Source organism: Cygnus atratus, chromosome 4, assembly GCF_013377495.2.
Source record: "Cygnus atratus isolate AKBS03 ecotype Queensland, Australia chromosome 4, CAtr_DNAZoo_HiC_assembly, whole genome shotgun sequence".
Taxonomy (NCBI): Eukaryota; Metazoa; Chordata; class Aves; order Anseriformes; family Anatidae; genus Cygnus; species Cygnus atratus.
This window is the reverse complement of record NC_066365.1, coordinates 21068622-21087585: the sequence shown is the minus strand read 5'-3', so window position 1 is coordinate 21087585 and position 18964 is coordinate 21068622. Positions and strand designations below refer to the sequence as shown.

The 18964-nt window shown below is 38.1% G+C and overlaps 1 protein-coding gene and 1 long non-coding RNA gene across 3 annotated transcripts; both read right to left on the bottom strand.

Annotated features, from left to right (window-relative positions):
* Positions 1 to 305: 305 nt before the first annotated feature.
* On the bottom strand, positions 306 to 11241 carry LOC118253470 (uncharacterized). Of its 2 annotated transcripts, XR_004780439.2 has the most exons (5): positions 11113 to 11241; positions 3939 to 4086; positions 3482 to 3830; positions 1200 to 1303; positions 306 to 445 (listed from the first exon to the last, which is right to left on the bottom strand). It is a non-coding gene; the product is annotated as an uncharacterized LOC118253470 (long non-coding RNA). The 2 variants fall into 2 exon arrangements; XR_004780438.1 differs by lacking the exons at positions 306 to 445; positions 1200 to 1303 and having other exon boundaries at positions 3100 to 3830.
* An 869-nt stretch (positions 11242 to 12110) lies between these two features.
* On the bottom strand, positions 12111 to 18935 carry RWDD4 (RWD domain containing 4). The gene is made up of 7 exons (XM_050710514.1): positions 18852 to 18935; positions 18589 to 18669; positions 16344 to 16453; positions 16089 to 16233; positions 15147 to 15261; positions 14142 to 14191; positions 12111 to 13975 (listed from the first exon to the last, which is right to left on the bottom strand). The coding sequence occupies exons 1-7, from the start codon at positions 18873 to 18875 to the stop codon at positions 13946 to 13948; spliced, it is 555 nt and encodes a 184-aa protein (XP_050566471.1). The 5' UTR covers positions 18876 to 18935; the 3' UTR covers positions 12111 to 13945.
* Between the last annotated feature and the right edge of the window lie 29 nt (positions 18936 to 18964).

Here is an 18964-nt window from a genome sequence, read left to right as displayed (position 1 = left end):
GTTATGGGTATTATTAATAAAGATTCAAGAGAAGTTTTCCTTTAAATGATACCTTCTAATATTGCACTTCATAATATAAAGAGAAAAAAAGTTACTATTCATTTGCAGGCAGTAATGTTGAAAGAAACTTTTCAGACTTAGTATTTCTTTCGTGCAAGGGCTTAGCAATAAAGCTTCCAATGATTAAAGGAGTGAAGCAATTTCAGACTAATGAAAAATAATCTCCTTAATGGATTGGAAGGAAAAGCATTTATGCCTCTACCAAACAACTTCAGAACTAAAGGAACTAAGTACTAACCTGGAAGGCTGCAACTTATAAATACTTGAAACAAAGCTTTATCCAGTCTGTACAGGTGGTTGAGAAGCTGCAGCTATTCATCATATTCGAGCAGGTTTATGCTCAAGGAATGAGGATGACACATTAAACATTTCATATGAGCAGGATCTGTTGGAGTTTGATTCTTTGTTAGAGTACATTTCAGTTATATTTTCTTTTGATGATTTGCCAGTTCCCAAAAAGTGTTAAGCAACATCTGCCTGCTAGTCATCCATCTGCACTGCTTCTTCAGTCAAAAGTGCCTCTTTTGACTCCCCACGAGATGTAACACTTAGCATTTTATTCTCTTTATTTCAGTTAGTTGTATTCTTTCAATTATACCTTTAACTAATATAAATTATCCTTTTATGATCTCCCTGTGATGACAGGATCATCAGGTTTTTGCCCAACAAAAAACTTTGAGTAATGAAAAAAAAAGGAACACATACGCAAAGGGAACAAATACAACCCTGATTTTCATACAGTACAAAAGCCAATCCAACAGGTTTCTTAGAGTGTGTATCAGTTAAGAATTTATTTCATTACCCCTTTCTTCTTTCATATTCTAGGTTTAAAACATGTACTTTCTTTATACAGTAAAGCCAGCACTTACTGTACCCTCACAAAAAAAGAAAAAAATGGAACCCCTACATTAAATAAAAAAAGATTCCCCAAACCTTACAACTTTTGGAGTTGGAGAACTTTCATCATGCCATGAAATTAGGATAAAGAAGATAACCATAGTTAAAAGCTCAATTTTTGAGCTTTTATAATTAATCCACCTGATAAATTCATATTTCATGTTAAACATTATTTGCAAAGAATTAATGAATGGCTCTACTAAATTTGAGCTGCACGATGATTTTTAGGGCTGATTTCTTACCTTTGTAGTAGGAGTTTATGTCTCAGCATTGACTGATTTTTATCGCCCAGAAATTTTTGCAGTTCAATCAGTTAGTTCAATCTTTGACCAAGACAATATTGCATCTGATGTTTAAAAATGCACAGGAGATAAATATACAACTGTTTCTTATTGTGGACAATATATATATATATATATTTAAATAGGTATTTAAATAAATATATAAAATATATTAATTTATATTAAATATATTTATTCGTATTAAATAGCTATTTAAATAAATATATAGAATAAATAATAAATAATACATTTAAATAAATATGTATATGTATTTAATAGGTATTCATATATGCATCTGTCTTGTCATTTATAGCAGGGTACATGCCAATAGCAATTATGTCTGTAGAGGTAGTGATAATCAACAAAAGTCAGAAACTCCCTCATTTACGCTACTCAAGGAGTTGCTGGTCATATTTTCTGCAAGTAATATATTAACAACAAACCTACAAAAATTCTAACTGAACTAAATTCACTCTAATCTGAACAGTCTAATTATAATTTCTGAAGATATGTGCATTGTATCCTCATGAAGACTGAAGACATTATGCTGACATTTGATCCTGAAATCATAAAAATTGAACTGTTCTACAGAAACCCATTGCTCAAATAGGTGCCCCTACTGTGAATTTGTATTGGTTAACTAACTCCTGATCGTTCCCTTTGTGCATAATCTGATTGGCATAAATACAATCATTAGCATGAATGAACAAAATGTTCCAACAGTTCACTATTCCCTTGATCAACAGGAAATGAAAGAGGAATAAAGCAATCAAGAACGGCTCTCACTACTCTTCTGATGCTCATTGTCTATTAGTCTGTGAATGTCCTGAAAGCATGCTACTGTAAATTTAGTAAGAAGTGATGACTTAAAAATGATGTATATTTTCTTCTTTATTATCCTATGGTGCATAAATATCAAACCATGCGCCAGAGTTCTATATAGGCTGTAGATCACAATTTCTTGAGGATACTACTACTCCTGCAATGGAAATGTGTCCCACAACATACGATTTGAATTCTTTAATTTATAGCCACTTATTTTAAGAAAAGGAATATAAATATATTTATATTCCTCTATACAGAAACATAAATAATGCCCCTATATATTTTGCTATTAAAAAAAGCTGCTTGATTTTAAAAACTGCAGCACTCACAGCTCCCACATAGAAAATAAATCCCTATTTATCCGCATTAAACTTTCTTCCATCAAAAGAGAATACACATCTTGCCACATCCAAAAAAAAAATTGTTCTGGAGACTTAAAAAATTTATTTCAGGTTGACATCTGGAGCTCAAATCTAATTCCAACATGACCAATTTGTGATAAAATCATAATATATTTTATGTACCTGGCCAGTTGCTGCACTTCGTATAATAACTTCAGAAATATAGTTGAAAATGGTTATTTCAATCATGTTCGATGTATCACAATGAATTTAAAAGCAGCTTTCAGGTGCTGGCTAATACGTTGTTACATAAAAAGATCAAATTTGTTAGTGGTCTGCTCTAGTGAGCAGTACAGCAGCCTTAGGGATGACAGACAATGTTGTTTGCATAGCAGTAAGCAAGCAGATTTCACTCCCCTAAGAAATGCCATCCATAAAATGGGTGTATAATAGAACTGGGCTTTGTGAAAACACATATTAGAACTTGATGAGGAACCTTGATATTATGCTGTGGATTTGTTATGCAGACAGCACTGCAGAGAGGATTTCAACCTACGGAGCTGAAATACAGGAAGAACACAACAACACAGGTTTTGAACCACATTAATCACTCCATTTCTCACTGTGTGTTGCATAGTTTATTTTTAGTTACAAATATATATATTTAAATATATATATATTAATGACAAATAGCTTTTGGCAAAAGCCTCATTAATATGTTGTTTGAATCCTTACTATGACTAGATTTTCCAGAAACTTTCTGGAAATTGAAGTCAAAGCTGTTCCTCTATATTCTTGAAGAACATGACTAGAGTACAGAATGTCATAATACTCTAAAATTACATTCATATCAGGTAAACAACTTTCTTCATAGTAAAGTCTATAACTCTCTTTGACAGCACTCCACCTACTTAAAAATTATTTTGACTGTTTTGTGACTGCAATATGACCTACTTTATACAATGAGTATACATACAGACGCTATCCTATAACTAAGCTAAGAATGAGCGGTTTTGTATACTAAAATTTACAAATATTATCATATGTGATTCATATGCTCAGATTAAAGATTCTTACCATGCTTAGAAGTTTCTGAGTAAAAATTACTTTTCCATAAGCTGCCCACTTTTTTCTTTTGTGGAGGAGTTTAATGACAATGCAGATGAATTACGTAGAAGTTTCGAATCTTCCATTTTCTTTTAATTGACAATGTTTTCCCCTATGTTACTGCTTTCCCTTTTTTCATTGTGAAACCACAAAATTCCACGTGAGACACTCTCTACAATTTCTTGCAGCACGTTTCAGAAAAAAAGATTAAAAATAAATCAATAGAATGACAACAGTAGGGGTTGTTCACAAATATGCAAGTTACTCTTCTGTGGGTATCAGCTAGTTACAGCCTTCCAAGGATGCGGAGTCCTGAATTCTGTGAAGAAAACAGAAGAACAATATTTATATAGAGTCCATGAGATGAGATGTTATTTATGCTGGCTTCTCAACAATCTTCAAACAGCAAAGAAAACTATCTACGCACCTGCTATTTAGTTGTGATTCTTGAATTTTGCAATTAACGGTTCTCAAACACCTCCATACCATTGCAACATTCATTTGCTCTGCTTGCTTAGGTTACAGCATTTCTTTCACGCTTCCTCTCTCACCTCCACTGATACACATGGGCTTCTCTGGTAAATATACAACAGATTTCAACATACTGAGCTCAAAAGCAAGAATTATTGCTATCAATATTTGAAAAAAGCAAAAAAAAAAAATAGAAGTACAGCAGGAAAAATATATACATATATATATATTTTTTTTTTCTACAGGAGGGAGCAGAATAGAAAAGAAGTATTTTGTTTTCCAGCACATCTTCTTTTTCTCTGGTCTAAACCGTTTTCAAGTCTTGTATTTCTAGAGGGAAACTATCTTCATTAGCAACATGCTGTTATACCAGCTTATTACATCAGTTTTGCAGCAACAAGGCAGCTAGAAGCTTACAGTGCTTTGGAGGGGGGGGGCGGCTTGGGGGACATAACTGAAACATAGTATCCAAAATATAATTTCTTTAATTCTTAATTGTAACTTATTGATGAGCAGGGTTCTAAAGATAACTAAATTCTACTCAGCAAAGATTGTATTACCCCAAATGAACTTTGCATTTATGGACATTACCATCTATTTTGTAACAGGCTGTACCTCAAAGCAGGAAAGTAATTGTTTGGTTTAATGGGTCTTGGCACATTTGTTCAGATTAAGCAGAAAAACAGTAACTGTTTTTTCAAAATACTTCCACACTCTTAGGGAGTGGTACTGAAAATGCGAGATTGGTTCCTGCCCTGGGAGTTCCCTGCAGTGTTGCTGTTCACTTCCTAATAGTACCACCTGGCAGCAGTAACAAGGAAACAAGCTGTCCTGAGCAGCTGTGCAATCTCTGTTCTTTGAGGATGTCAACACATGGCAAATAAAAGGCACTGGTGACCTGCTGCAGCACCGCCACCAGCCCTGCTGTAAAAGGAAGGTCGAACCAGGCGACTTCCAGAGGTTCTTTCCAGCCTGCACCTCTGTGATTCAGTATGCAGTTACTAGGCTATTCACTGAAAAAAAAAAATGAAAAAAATCATACGCAAAATTTTACCCTTCATTTGTGGTTAACAACCATTAACCATTTCCTACCTTTTGGAAATATTTTGGTTTTTAATTCTAATTTCACTTCAGGTTGGAGCCACTACTTGTAGGACAAGGACAACTAATATGTACAACTAATTGCACACATCAACGGGAGCAAATTTTCTGGCTATTGACAGTTTCTCTCACATCAGGCAGCTTTGAATCTCTTCCAGCATACGGAGAGCTCACAGGGGAGATCAAAAGTTCAAGGAGTTGAACTCGATGCCTCTGGTTATAACAATCAAGCAAAGAAGGTATAAATGATGGTTGTATACTCTCCAACAATGTTTTGTGAAAAAGATGCTATCCACATCAATTACATACACTTTTGGTCCTCCATACTGCACAGACTGGCATATTTTGGGCAATGGTGCATGTTGTGGCTGTGCTTGCATTCTGGATACCCCAACTTTTAACCTCGCCCAGTAACTAAGAAGGGCTGACCTTCCTCAGCCTTCCCCCAGCTTTGTCTGTCCAGCACCTGAGAGCTGTACAGAGCACAGTTACCCAGTATGTGGTTTGCTAATCACTGTAGACACATCCCAGAGCACTCTATGAAATGCCTGCACCAAAGAACACATCTATTCTATTCATCCACTCCCCAGGTAGCTGCACATACGTCTGGGCTCAAAAATCCAGACACTAAATTCCCAGAGCTAACGGAGATCTGTACACAGCAGCGCTCTGTGCTATGTGCAGACTTCTGAGGTTCTCTGCCAAAAGGAACAGGTGCTGTGAAAACAAACGAAATCCACCAGTGGTATACAGATAAGCAACCATCGCTTTTTCTTGGAACGACGACCCACACAGATTCCACTATCGGTGGTTTATAGACATTGTCTCTTTGCTTACACCAATAATAGGCATTCTTAACACCAATAACAGGCGTTCTGCTCCAGTAACGGCTGCTGTTAGCGAAGGAGGGAGGCATCCACCCAAGGGCCTCTGCTAACGCTCACCAAAATTTGTGCAACTTCCACAGACACGGGTATTCTGCTGAGAGGCGGTGAAAGCAGCCTGAGGTGGGTGGGTTGAACCAGACTCTGTCCTTACCAGCTGCCAACACATTTAAAAAACATCAGCGAGGTTACAGGTTACCACATGCCTATCAAAGGCTGCTGTGGTTTAAATATTGTCCAGCACTACTTTGCCTATAGGTGTGTGAAGAAGGCAGTACTGTAAAACTGTCTGTCCTCCAGGCTGAGTAAATTCTCACTAAGAAAACAAGGAGGTGAAAGAACCAATTAATACGAGACTAAAAAAAAAACGTTGAGCAGAACCTGAGATAAAGCCCAAGTGTATGTGTATCACTGTGAATTATTAGAAGAGATTCAAATATTCATATATCTCATTAATGCTACTCTGCACCCAAAGAGGGAGAAGACTTTTGAACCATGAGGAAGAGTGTATACAATCTCTACAAGTCTTGCTACTGTAGGATAGAAAAATGTAGGCTAGAAACCAAAGGAAAGGAAGAAAAGTTCTTCCTCATCAGCTCTTCAAATCATCTGACTGAACAGGCACTCAACACATGCATGCATGCACACTGGCTAGCTAATAGGCTAATATATCTGCTTGTACCCAAAACATTTAAAATATCAAAATAAGTAAGAAGGGAACATCCAAAAATAGTGGATCCACAATCATCTTGTAGAATTTCTCCCTTTTAACTTTTTCGTACTGATTGCGATGTCTGTTAACCACGTCCAGGTAGCCTTTGTGGACAGCTTACACATACATTTCTTTCTTTGCAGAGGATACCACTAGAGCTCATTAACAGAATATACTGAATCTACACTGACTGCTATAACATGAATTTTACTGAAAGCAATGCTTAATCACATGGATTATAGCTACCTATTTAGCAACCTAAACTTATCCATAAGCATTTATATGCCACAGATTCACTGCATGGACGTGGACTGAAGCAGACACTAATGCTGCTCAGGTCCAGTCAGTTTTATTAAATCAGACTCATTTGCCTCTGCACCTGGTCATCCTTTTTCAATTGTCCACTTTCTTCCAGGGGCAGTTTTGCTAATTTATTTACTTCTGCAAAGTGAAAGTCTTCTTTCCTTTTCCAATTTAGAAGCATAAAAAACCTCAGGTCTTTGTAATACTTTCCTACTAGCAGGAACACTAGGAAGCAAAGCATGAAGCATCTGCTTGGAAACTACTGGCAGTGGGAAGCACGTAGTCACGTAAGGAAATCTTTCTGTGCATTCTTTTTCACATAAACGTCACGTGGGTAGCTTTAATTTTGGCATGTCCTTACCTCTGAATGAGACTGATTTCCTCACTTTGAGTGAATTTGTAACTTTAGCACTATTTTAATCTAGGAAATAAACTTCTATACTACATGCTGTACTTTTATCATCTAAAGACATGGAATGAGGGGAAAAAATCACCATATGCTGTATGCCAGTTAACTGAAACTTGGTAATAGTCTAGCGCTGATCTTCAGAGAAGAATATAAAACTGATAATGCTGTGAAAATGTATTACCCATCTACTGAAGCTATATACTTTCCATTAGACTGTTATCAACGGGAAGCTACAATTTCCCCGTACTATTATAAAAATCTCTCTTCAAGGTCAACTGAACCATAGTTTTTCTGTAAGTAGAGATCAAATGGTTCCCTGTGGTGGAGAGAGCAGCTCTTTAGATAGTAATGCTTTCATTGCACTTGTTTTTCCTCCAGGAAATCATAAAATGCATTACTGATGACACTTATATGACTTAAAGTAAGATCCTGCTCTGAACATTGACTCCATACAAGACTATGGTTATTGCCTCTTGGTGGCACTGTAACAGGCACTTGTTTTAGAAGGAAATATTATCTTTTCTTGAAAGATATCTTCCAAACTCATCCCAGAATGACTCCTTTTACTGGTCATTACCAGTAATAAAGATACTGGGGGTGAAATTATGCCCTCAGAGATACCCACACAACCCCAATGCCCTCCACTAAGGTTGTGCAGATAGAGTTCGGCTGTGTCTGTCACTGGTGTGACTTTATCAGATCCCACAGCTAGCAACTTGCAGTATGCAATCACAGGGTTTTCAGATTTCTGCCATATTGTAAATGTGAATACTTAAAACACATACTATGAACAACTGGCATGAACGCTCAGACACCGTGGCAAGGAATACCTGCGTAAAACTTTAAAGTAGATGGATGAACTTTCAGTCTAACATAGGACACTGGTATCAGCATTTGCATTCTCATGTGTCTTGTGTAATTCAGCTATTTGGAGTCACTCCTCACTTTACTCTTAATGAAAATGAGAGAGAAAACAGTTAATTCTTTCATCCTTGTCAAACATTCTAACATGTTTTTACAGTGCTGGTCAACATGTTTTGTCTTAACTAAGAGCACAGCAGATTTTCAGAGGTTACTTTGATGGTCTTGAAAGAGTAACAGAAAGTGTAGCAGTGAGACGACGAGAAATTCTTCTCGCAACCATTTAACATCCCCATTCTGAGACAAAGCCAAAGGTACGTTGGTGAAAGAATAGGTGACAATAATAGGAAAATCTATGAACCTCTTGTCTTCTGCCATATCCCAACCTTCTGAAGTGTATAGCTCCACAACTGTAAGCTTTGCTTTTGTTGTGTTTTATCGCCCTGCAACACTAAAAAGATTTATCTCCTGTGTGCTTCCTCCCTTCTCCCTTTCCTCCTCTAATCCTTCCAGAGTTCTCACACCTCTGTTATTTTATCTGTTGAATCAACATCTCCTTCCCCCTTCATTCTACCGCTAAGCGCAAGCGCTGAGGGTGCCATACCATAAGCCACACAGCGTAGCTGAAGGAAACAATTTCCAGAAGAGAACTACTCTTGGTGCAGACCAGCTCACATGATTTTCACTGCACGAAGTTCACCGTACAATCTGGAACCACTTGTTTTGCCTCAGCTAAAAGGAGGATAGCCTCCTCCCTCTGCTTTTCTACCAAACATTGGGCATCAAGAAATTGTGTTTTTTATTTTATTTTATTATTTGTTCCCCTTATCCTTCTTTTAGTTACCAAAATCTCATCGCTCATCAGCTGGGTATGCTCTAACTACCCACCCCACATCCCACCAGTTGCAGTGGTACCGCAGACGGCAGCACCTTGATCTCACTACCAGCTCTGTAAGCCTACAGGGGTGAGCAGGATTCGCTGGCTACATCCTGATGGTTAATCACAGCTGTCAGCATTCCACCCAACCTACTTAAAGACAGCCTGCCTTATTACAGGGGATTTGATGCATTAGTGCATTTTTTGGTTTTGGTACTGGCAGCACTGAATGAACTTATATTTAACATCACAACTTATATTTAACATCACAAATAAGACTAAAGATCACTTTGAAGTTTCACCCAAAGAGACAAAGATAAGGTTCCAGTGTGACAGTGACAGCTCTTGTATCCCTACCATGGACTTCTTGTTTTTCAAATGCCCATAACCATAAACAGGAAAAGCTGGTCAGATTTTAGAAAAGAGGTCACCGTGTTTCAGAGGCACTGATCAAACCACAACAAAAACTGCGTAACACCCTATGCTAACAGCTCCTTTAACTTGAGACTGCCACATGCACTACCTTCTGTAAGGACTGACAGAAAAACAAGAAAAGAAATGGGTGGGGGGAAATGACATTTAAGAAGGGACATCCCCCTTCTAAATAGCAAACAAACCACAAAATGGTGGGGTTTGAAAAGTTTTAGAAGTATACGTAGTTTAAACTCTAAGAACCAGAACATTTGAGTTGGAAAACTTAGCAAATTCATTTAAATCATTCTAGGTGTTAAGACAGAACTACAACAGGAAATTCTTAAAATTTAATCCTTGTTCAACAGGGAATGAATTGATCACAAAACAACAGCTTCCCAAAGCATTAGGAATATTAGCTAATTCAAATATATGCTGAAAGGCTTGAGAGGGAAAGGGGTATTTTAAGTTAGATTTCAGTTTAAAAGATTAAAAACTTCATTTAAGCACCACCTCCATTTTCTGCACCAAGTCTTTCTGAGGAAAAACTTTGAGATTTATTTGAGAAAATGCGGGAAGCTTACATTTTTTTTCTTTGCTTAAGCAGAAGGTCTTTGCCAAGTGCTTACTGCAATACCACCACGCATAAGAATTACTATTATTTTTGAAGTCCCTTCAACTAACGCCTCTAACGCGTCAGTAAAACAAGTAGTGTATGTGCATTATGGAAAATTTCCAAACTGACAAATTCCTTTTTAATCATCCTGTGCCTTGGACCCTACTACTTCTACTTTACTGCTACTAGTATTGACATTCATCTTCCCACTCCAACCAAAGCTCTACTACAAAACCAAAAAAATTAAATAAATGGTGTAACCCTATAATCTAAGCGACTCTTGCCCTACAGAAATGAAGTACAAATCACTGTTTTTCCACTGCCAGCGACATTAGTTTACTTTAAAAAGGGGAACAAGGTATTTTCCAACAGTGTTTAAAACTCGGTCACTCCCTAGTCACGTTCTCTATTTATAGGTGTCTCACTTTAAGAGACACTGATGTGTCTTTCTTAATAAAAATCATCATTTTCCCTCCCCTCAGTTTCCAGTGCACAGGCTTCTCCGTCACACCAAGTACCTAGATTTTTTTGTGGCCCGCTTCCAGCTATCATGTCATAATATAAAATGGTTAAACAAAAATTACCTTTCAAAGTTTACACAGAAAGGAAGAACTGACACAAATATTCCCAATGCAAAATGACTGGCCTGAAAGTAGACTTCCGAACACACGTTCTAAATCCCTGCTAACAGAACCAAAGGAGATTGCTATCGCATCTTCCTAAGAGCATGTGATTTAAAAGCAGAGAAAAAGCTGAAATTTCACAAGGTTAACAAGTTTACTGATACACATGGCAGCTTTGTAAAAGCAAGATATGGTTCTTATTTTGTCCTTCCCCCATGCTCCCTAACTAATCTATTCAGACAAATTGTCATGGCAACTCCATTTAGACACCAAGGATACTAGCAAAGACAAGTAAATTCCCTGTGGAGAGAACTTGAATAGCGAAAGCCGTACCCATTCTGATGCTGGTGGAGATAAAACCGAAACGCCCTTCCCTGTTGCCGGATCACAGGCCACACCAACTTCTCCCTGCAGCGTTATTCCCAAACACTCTTGCTCGGGTTGCAGCCATGAGCCTCCGGTCTAGGTCAAACACAAGACCACAACATTTGGATAAAGTCCTACCTTGTGTACTTTACTAGGCTTTACTAAATGTGATTGGAGTTCAAAACGTAACCAGATATTCCAAAAATCACGCATTTGTTAAGAATCAATAGCTTTCTTTATTAAAAAAAGCACACATCTTCTCACTGTATCTTTACAGTTTCAGTAAAAACTACCCTTTCTTATTGGACAAGAGCAGCGCAGACCATATTTCTTCCAGACCTCTTCACAGTTTCTTCAGAAGAGTGAAAACAAATTATTTTTTTTCCTTCATCTGCAGTCACAACATCTCATAGAATTTTTCTTTATATTTATATCATATATAAATTACAAGCAGTAATTTTCCAGTATATTTACTCTGTCCTCCTCTGATAAAAGAAGGAATTTAAGAGAATAAGAGAGCTGTAGGAGTGTATGTTGTGTATAAGCTCTCTTGACCTAAGCAGGAGGAAAAACACTTCCTCTCCATCAGCTGAAGTCCTAACTTGACAGCTGTGTAAACTATCCTGTATTGGCTGCGCAGGCTCTTGTCTCAGCACTACTGATCGGAGCATCCAGCCCAACATTCCTTTCACTAAGTGCTGTACACAGCGCATGCAGTGGATTGCACTATTACGAAAAGCCGCTGGACTTGGTGTGATGGCTGTTTTCCTGTGTTTCTCAGTGGGATGACTATTCTCTTATTAGTAACAAACACAGCTACCCTGAAGAACACAAACATATACTGTAAGAGGGAAAACGTTCTGTCAATTGTTAGGAACACTTTCTTGGTAAGAGAAAATCCTTTGCAAATTCAAGTGCAGCCTTAGAAGTACAATATGTACAGCAGGAAAAAATGAACACATACCACAGCAGATAAATAGGTATTTATTAAAGTTCATCTCAAATCAAACAAAAATAATAAAGGACATTAAGGCATCTTGTATTCAATAACCATCCATATGGTAAAGATGACGTCTCTTTCTGATACAAGAGAGCAAACTAGGAAAAAAAAAAGTTTTCCCAACACATTTGTCAGAGTGCTGACTTGACCCACTGTTTTACCATTCCGTCAGCAAACCTCTCCAAAGAATAATCATTTCTCCAACGAAAGAGCTACAAAATGCCACCACTCACTGAGACACACACAAGATAGCACTCTTCCCTCCCCTAAGACACACGACCTTCTATAACGATGCACACTGGAGAAAGACTTACAGATGCACGCTGCAGAGGATAAAACATTCATGTTGTAACCACTCATTTTTGAGTGGACTAGAGTATGTGTCTTTGCTTTCAATAGCATTTGCTATTTCAGCCAATAACTAGTGAAAACAGAACTGCAAATTCTAGTCAGTATTGTGAGGCAACGATTTTTATGTTCTCCTTCTACATTTGTGTTAGATAAACAAATGACAAAGGTTTTCTTTCCATGGAATAATTTATTTTGACGAATTATGCTGTCAAGCAACTAACTGTTATAGTGTTTTTTTCCTCCATTGGAATAAGAACATCAGGAAATGTTTACAGTATCTCTGGGTTCACTATAACAGGATTTTACTACAGAGTAAAATATAAATTATTAAACACTGCGTATAGCACTATTCACTTCGGCACATTCATTCTCTATATCCTTTGTCACATTTTTACCTTCGTTTAAGGCAAGTTTTGTTTTCAAAGACGACCACAGTCTCTAGATAAACTTATATGACTACGTTTACGAGTTAGGAAATTGAGCTTTATAAAATATTTACTTCAACAAATAAGAAAGTTATTAAGAGAAAGATGGTGACCCAAAATTGCACTGTATTAAAAGGTGGAGTTTCCTTGTACCAAAGTCCTTTATTCATCATCTTTAGAACCAGTTTTGCTTAACTATAAAAGAGACACAAAAAGAAAGTGTTCAAAGTTTAGACTGCCATTCCATTTATTAAGAAACAAGAACAACATTTCCACCTTACAAAGACCACATGTATTTTTAATTAATAATACAGACTGATTGTGCTACTGTATCAAGAGGTTGAAATGCATCAAGTTATTTCTTAAGCTTAAGCACGAAATAAGCTTATTTCCTGAACCTGAAACTATCTTCATGTATTTTGCAAAACACTTCCAAAAATACAAAATGAAGTGCTGCAATTGATTTAAAAGAAAAACAAAAACAAACCCAACACACACCAAACCAAAAAAAATCTAAACCACAACACGAAAGCTTTAGGGCACTGTATCTATTTACTTTGAAGACTTAGTCATCTCTTCTCCAAAAGAAAACAGATGCAGTAACTGAAAAAGTATCTCCACACATCTCCAGAAGAGATTCCATATGGTGATTTGCACAATACAAAAGCATTGTTTTTTTTTTTTTAATCAAAGTTTATAATTACTAAATGTAGTGCACCTATCGAGAAATGTATCTGGAATCCAAAACACTCACTACAAATAGCCTCTTTTAACTTGGGAGAACTCTACCTAAAACCACCATCATCATTTGCTCAATGTTATTTAACAACTAGAAGTGGTGTTAGGCCTTTATGCTGACAATTAATTATATTTGTACGAAATAAAATAGTTTGTTATCAAAATTGTCAAGAAGCTACACTGGTTTCCAATGAACAAGGAAAACCAATATAGAGCATGAGGAATACATGAATTAGAACCTAAAATGGGCAGTAGTTCTTACTGTTTCTTGTAAATCTTTTTAATATTAAAAAGATAACTTGAAAATACTTACATGCTGGATGTATATAGAAACAAATCAGACACCGCAGTCAAATCCCAACAAAGTTAGGAAGAAAAGGAAGAAAAAAATCAGATAAGTTTTCTTCAGATATAAGTACACATTATTTTTAATATACATAGGCAGTATTTTCATAATACTGCATACCATAAAGTCACATTACCTTAATTACATCCACCCAGTTCCATCCTCGAGGGAGCTCCCCTTTGTGATCTGCAGAACAAGAAGGTTTTATTTTCAACACACAAGCTAATCTTTATCTTTCTTTAAGATCAACACAAAATTCTAAAGAGCCAGAAATCTTAATTTCTCCATTACAAAGCCATGAAGACAAAAAAAACATGTCAATGTCTTAAACATATTTTGTTCTTCAAAGTAATTCTGTTTAAATAAAAATGACTCAAGGCAGTCCACCTGATTTATAAGGCAACTCTAAAACAAGCTGGGTTAACTACCGGTGATACATTCTGAAAAAGAAAAAAATTTTTACAAAGATTTTCCTTTATAAGGTCAGTTTTAAAAATGCCAATTATGCATTCACATTAGGTAAATGATACACAGAAATGACTATCATGGGGTATAATTTATTGCTGCAATAATATAACATTATCCCAATCATTATCAAAAATTAAGTTTGAACACATAAAAGTCATCAGCAGGACTTGTCAAAATACTGAACATTTTCTGTCAGAAATGCAACGTTTCACTGAAAGCAGAAAGTGTCTACAAAAACACCTCTATTTTGAAGATACAAGCTAAAGATTTTATTTTGAGTTACAAAGCACACATTTACATTTAGAAATTACATTTTTAATAACGTGAGTTATTTATCTGGACCCATCAACAAAATATATGCCTTTTGTTGAAAGGGAATTTTTAGATGTCCCAAAAAGTATGTTTGAAAATTTCACTTTTGTCACAAATTGAAATAAAAAATAAAATGAATCAACAACATCTTGAAGTCCCTACTGTACAGGAGGTTGCTTTACCCAGAACAAACATCTTGGGCAAGAATAATTAATCTAAAACAAACAAAACAGAGACCACAGATTTAAAGCAGTTAATCCTATATGCAAATAAATACCGATTCTGACTCTACGAAGATGCCACTGCTATAAAATTTGGACTCTCATACTGCTCAAACAAAACAATACTATAGCAGACAAACCTGTTTTGTCAGCTAGCTTTCGTTTCTGTGTTTTGGATAACTGCTCCTTTTTGTCCTTTTTCTTACTCGCTGGCACATCGGGAGTTCCAATTGCAACACTATTGCTTACTGAAGTCTGAGAAGGATGAAAATTGTTGTTAGTATTCTGTATGTTAGTTCACCTATCGTACTTCAGAAGCCAGTAATAATACAGAGTAAGAACACAGATTCCTCTCTGTGTGTGTGATTACTGAATCTGACATACTAAAATGTCTTGACTGTCAAAAAAGAAGCAATGCCATCAGCTGTCAGCAGCTTTTAATCAACACACAATCATGACAGTCAGAACCACATGGAGGAGACCGGAATTATTTCCTTTCACAGCTGCGAGGGGCACTTTTTACACTTTGTAAATTTGATCATGGAGCTTGATCTGAATGGATTTAGATTTCCAAAATAGGAAAACCATTCCTTCTTCCTCAAAGCAAGTCTGCAGCACCACAATGGCAAATAATGTCCTTACACATCAGGATGCAATATGAGAAGGAAAACACAGAAACCACAAATAGACTCAGCCTGACTCACTGAAGACCCTAGAGGTGCCTTTATGCAATCCGTGACTTCCCAGGAAGCTTTCAATAATTTGCCCCCAGGCAGACACCTTTCATCTGCTCCAGCTCTCTTTAGCTTTGCTTCTGCTCCATGCCTCCATTTTTATGTCACTTTGTAAGACAGAACTACAGCTCATACACATTTGCTGCGACAGCAAAGTAACAATTAAGCATAACAATTAAGACCACTGAGCATTGTGGCACCCTACCACACTATGTGCCACTGCTTATCCCCTAACATGTTTATACCTGATGTACTAACACCTTAAAGATAGAGCAATGAAGCATTCAGAGTTGGAATAACCATTTTTGCGGTTTTAAAAGCAAGAGATTAAAATCTAAGTTTACTCACCACAGTGTTAACAGGCTGATTTTCCATGAACAGCTCTTTATTATCTTTGGCATATTCAAAAAGTGTGTAAGTCATAGCAGTTCCAAGATTAGCTTCAACTTCTACCATCAATTTATCCAATATGCTTTGTTTAATAGCTGAAGATCTGAAAGAAATCATAAAACTCAATGATGATCTAGAAAGAAGAAGAAAAGCTCGTCAACCAAAAAGCCCTCACATAAAAGACTAGGGAGTGGAGCTGTCATAAGTACTTACATTGTGTTGTTGAAAAAAGCATCCATTGATAAGATTGGTGCTGTTTGTGGATACGTTTCTGGCCAAGAAACTTCTATTAGAAAGGCTTTCGGATCTCCATTTTCACCTATCTGAAAGAAAAAGAAAAAAAAATCAGAAATCAACAGTTTCCAGTCACTCATTAAAGACTGCAATGCCAATACACAAGTCTCTCACTTCTCTAAGACCAACTGAATTATTTAAGGTAACAACTCTTTTCATAAAGTTACCAGTTAGAAAATAAAACTTTCATCCAGAAAAAGTATTAAACTTATGATTTGAACATTAGTCTCTAACCTACAGTTTTTTACCCTAGGAAAAGCAAATTAACTCTCTCTCTCTCTCTCTCTCTCTCTCTCTCTCTCTCATATATATATATAAAGTTATTTCAGTCACATGTATGTGCCAGCAGAATGAACTAAATTGACATTTTGCAGCACCTACTTTAGAGGTCAAATAAATAAAACTTTAAGTCAGGCATCTGCAGCATTTATCAAGACATCACCTACACTGATGCTGCCCAGTTCCTACTGGTATCAAGAAGAAAACTGGTAGTATGATTTACAGAGTTCTCCCTTTCTCAGGAAAGCACTGTCTGTGCACTGAGCAAATCCATACAGAAAGCTGCATGTCCATGCTGCTCCTGTCAACGCAACCTAAAAACGGAGTAGCCTTACTTCAAATGATGTAACTACATTTTCCCAGTATTTGAAAAAGTCTTTCTTTAATCTCAATTTCTTAGCACAATGATTACAAAACACCTTTATGTGTGAGACAAATTTGAGACAGATAAGGCTCAGAAAAATGGCATATTAATTCTTTGACCTTGTCATGCATTTACTTGCACTATGCCTTTTCATAACACAAGTTTTCTTTCACAGGAATGTGTTACTGCCTTCATCTGACACTAAGCTTCATGGTATTTCAATTGAGTTCTCCTAATTTTTGACATTTTTAAAAAAATTACTAACAAATAAATCTAGCAAAATGTAGAACGATACCCTGTAAACTTACAGGCAGGTCACAATCGCTCTTTTGAGAAAACTAAGTTTACTTAGACCAGTCCTATCAGCGAACCAATGCTGCACTTAAACAAAACGGGATTCAGGTGCTATTTACTAGATCGACCTAACTTGCTACAGTTACCAACTTCATTCTGAAGTTACTTGAGAGTTACAAAAAGGTGACTTTAGATGCTTTCTCCCCCCTACAGTGGGAAGCACAAATGCAGAGCGTTTTCAGGCGTCTCTGCAAAGCTCCATGGCAGCACAAAGACCTGCCTCTGTCCTTGCCCAGAACAACTTCCAGGTTTTCAAATTTGAGAAAGTTGAGTATATAATTTGTTTTAAAACAGAAGCTGTTTTAGAGTTGTCTTCCAGAGATTAGTTTATACTCATAAGGCAATTTACGTGGACTTGAGTTTTGTACTCCAGGGGCATCTAACAGTAAATATTTGATCAACAGAATACCTGATCAACACATTGCCAAGGTTTTTCCTTACAGCTCATGAGATTTTAGTAAGGAAGAATTCTAAGATAGGAATAGATTGTTCTACATTTTCTCTAAATAAAGTGCAATTATTTTTAAGTTTTTATTTTGGTATCTAGCACTTTTTTTTTTTTTTAAAACAGCATGAAGCTGCAACAGGGGAGGTTCAGGCTGGATGCTGGAAGGAGGTTCTTCACCGGGAGGGTGGCTGGGCACTGGGGCAGGCTCCCCAGGGAAGCAGTCATGGCACTGAACCTGTCAGGGTTCAAGGAGCATTTGGACAACGCTCTCAGACACATGGACTGATTTTTGGGCGGTCCTGTGTGGGGCCAGGAGTTGGACTCGATGAACCTTGTGCGTCCCTTCCAGCTCAGGATATTCTATGATTCTCTGAATTTAAGCTGGCAAGAACCTAACTGCAAATCTCAAGCTCAGAGGTCCCGGTACATCCCTCCTGAGCAGATACCCAAAGCTTTCAGTGCATTTTCTCCTTAGTGGCGTGACGAGGCACGTCAGCCACCTCTGGGCAGGGGACAGACACCTGGTAACGGAGTACCCGGCTGGGTTGGGAGCCTTACCGCCACTTTGGGCCGGCTCCAGTCACCCCCCCCCCCCGCAGGCCGGCTCCCGCGGACACCGGTAACCCGCCCGCTACTTGTCACGGCCCCCAGCACCGCCACACCCCCGGCCCCGCTAGCACAAGCGCTGTGAGGAGACGCCGAGCCCCGCGCTGCCTTACCCGGTACTGGAAGGACACGGGGCTGAGCTCCCTGAAGCAGCCGTCTCCTTCGTAGATGGAGCGCAGCGCCTCCAGCTCCATCTGCGGGGCGGGCAGAGCACGGCGTTACCGACCGCAGCACCCCCAAACCCCCTTTCCTCCTCCTCCATCTCCCCACACCCGCCTCAGGGTGACCGGCGGGACGGGGGTGCCCCGGCCCTAAGATGGCGGCCGGGGGCATGCGGGCAGCCTCCCCCCCCCCCCCCCCCCCCCAATCCCCTCACCTCCTGGTCCTCGTTGGCCGCCATGGCGCGCGCGCCACGCGCGCACCCCCCTCCCTCCCTCCCGCCCCCGCCTCAGCCGGGGCTGCCGCGCACGCGCCGCCCGACCCCCTCCC

Coding starts and splice junctions, on each gene's coding strand:
- RWDD4 (XM_050710514.1), bottom strand. CDS start 18,875: ATGGCGGCCAACGAGGACCAGGAG. Junction 16,234..16,343: donor GCTTTTTTCAACAACACAAT/GTAAGTACTTAT, acceptor GATTTCTTTCAG/ATCTTCAGCTATTAAACAAA. Junction 15,262..16,088: donor ATCAGCCTGTTAACACTGTG/GTGAGTAAACTT, acceptor CATCCTTCTCAG/ACTTCAGTAAGCAATAGTGT.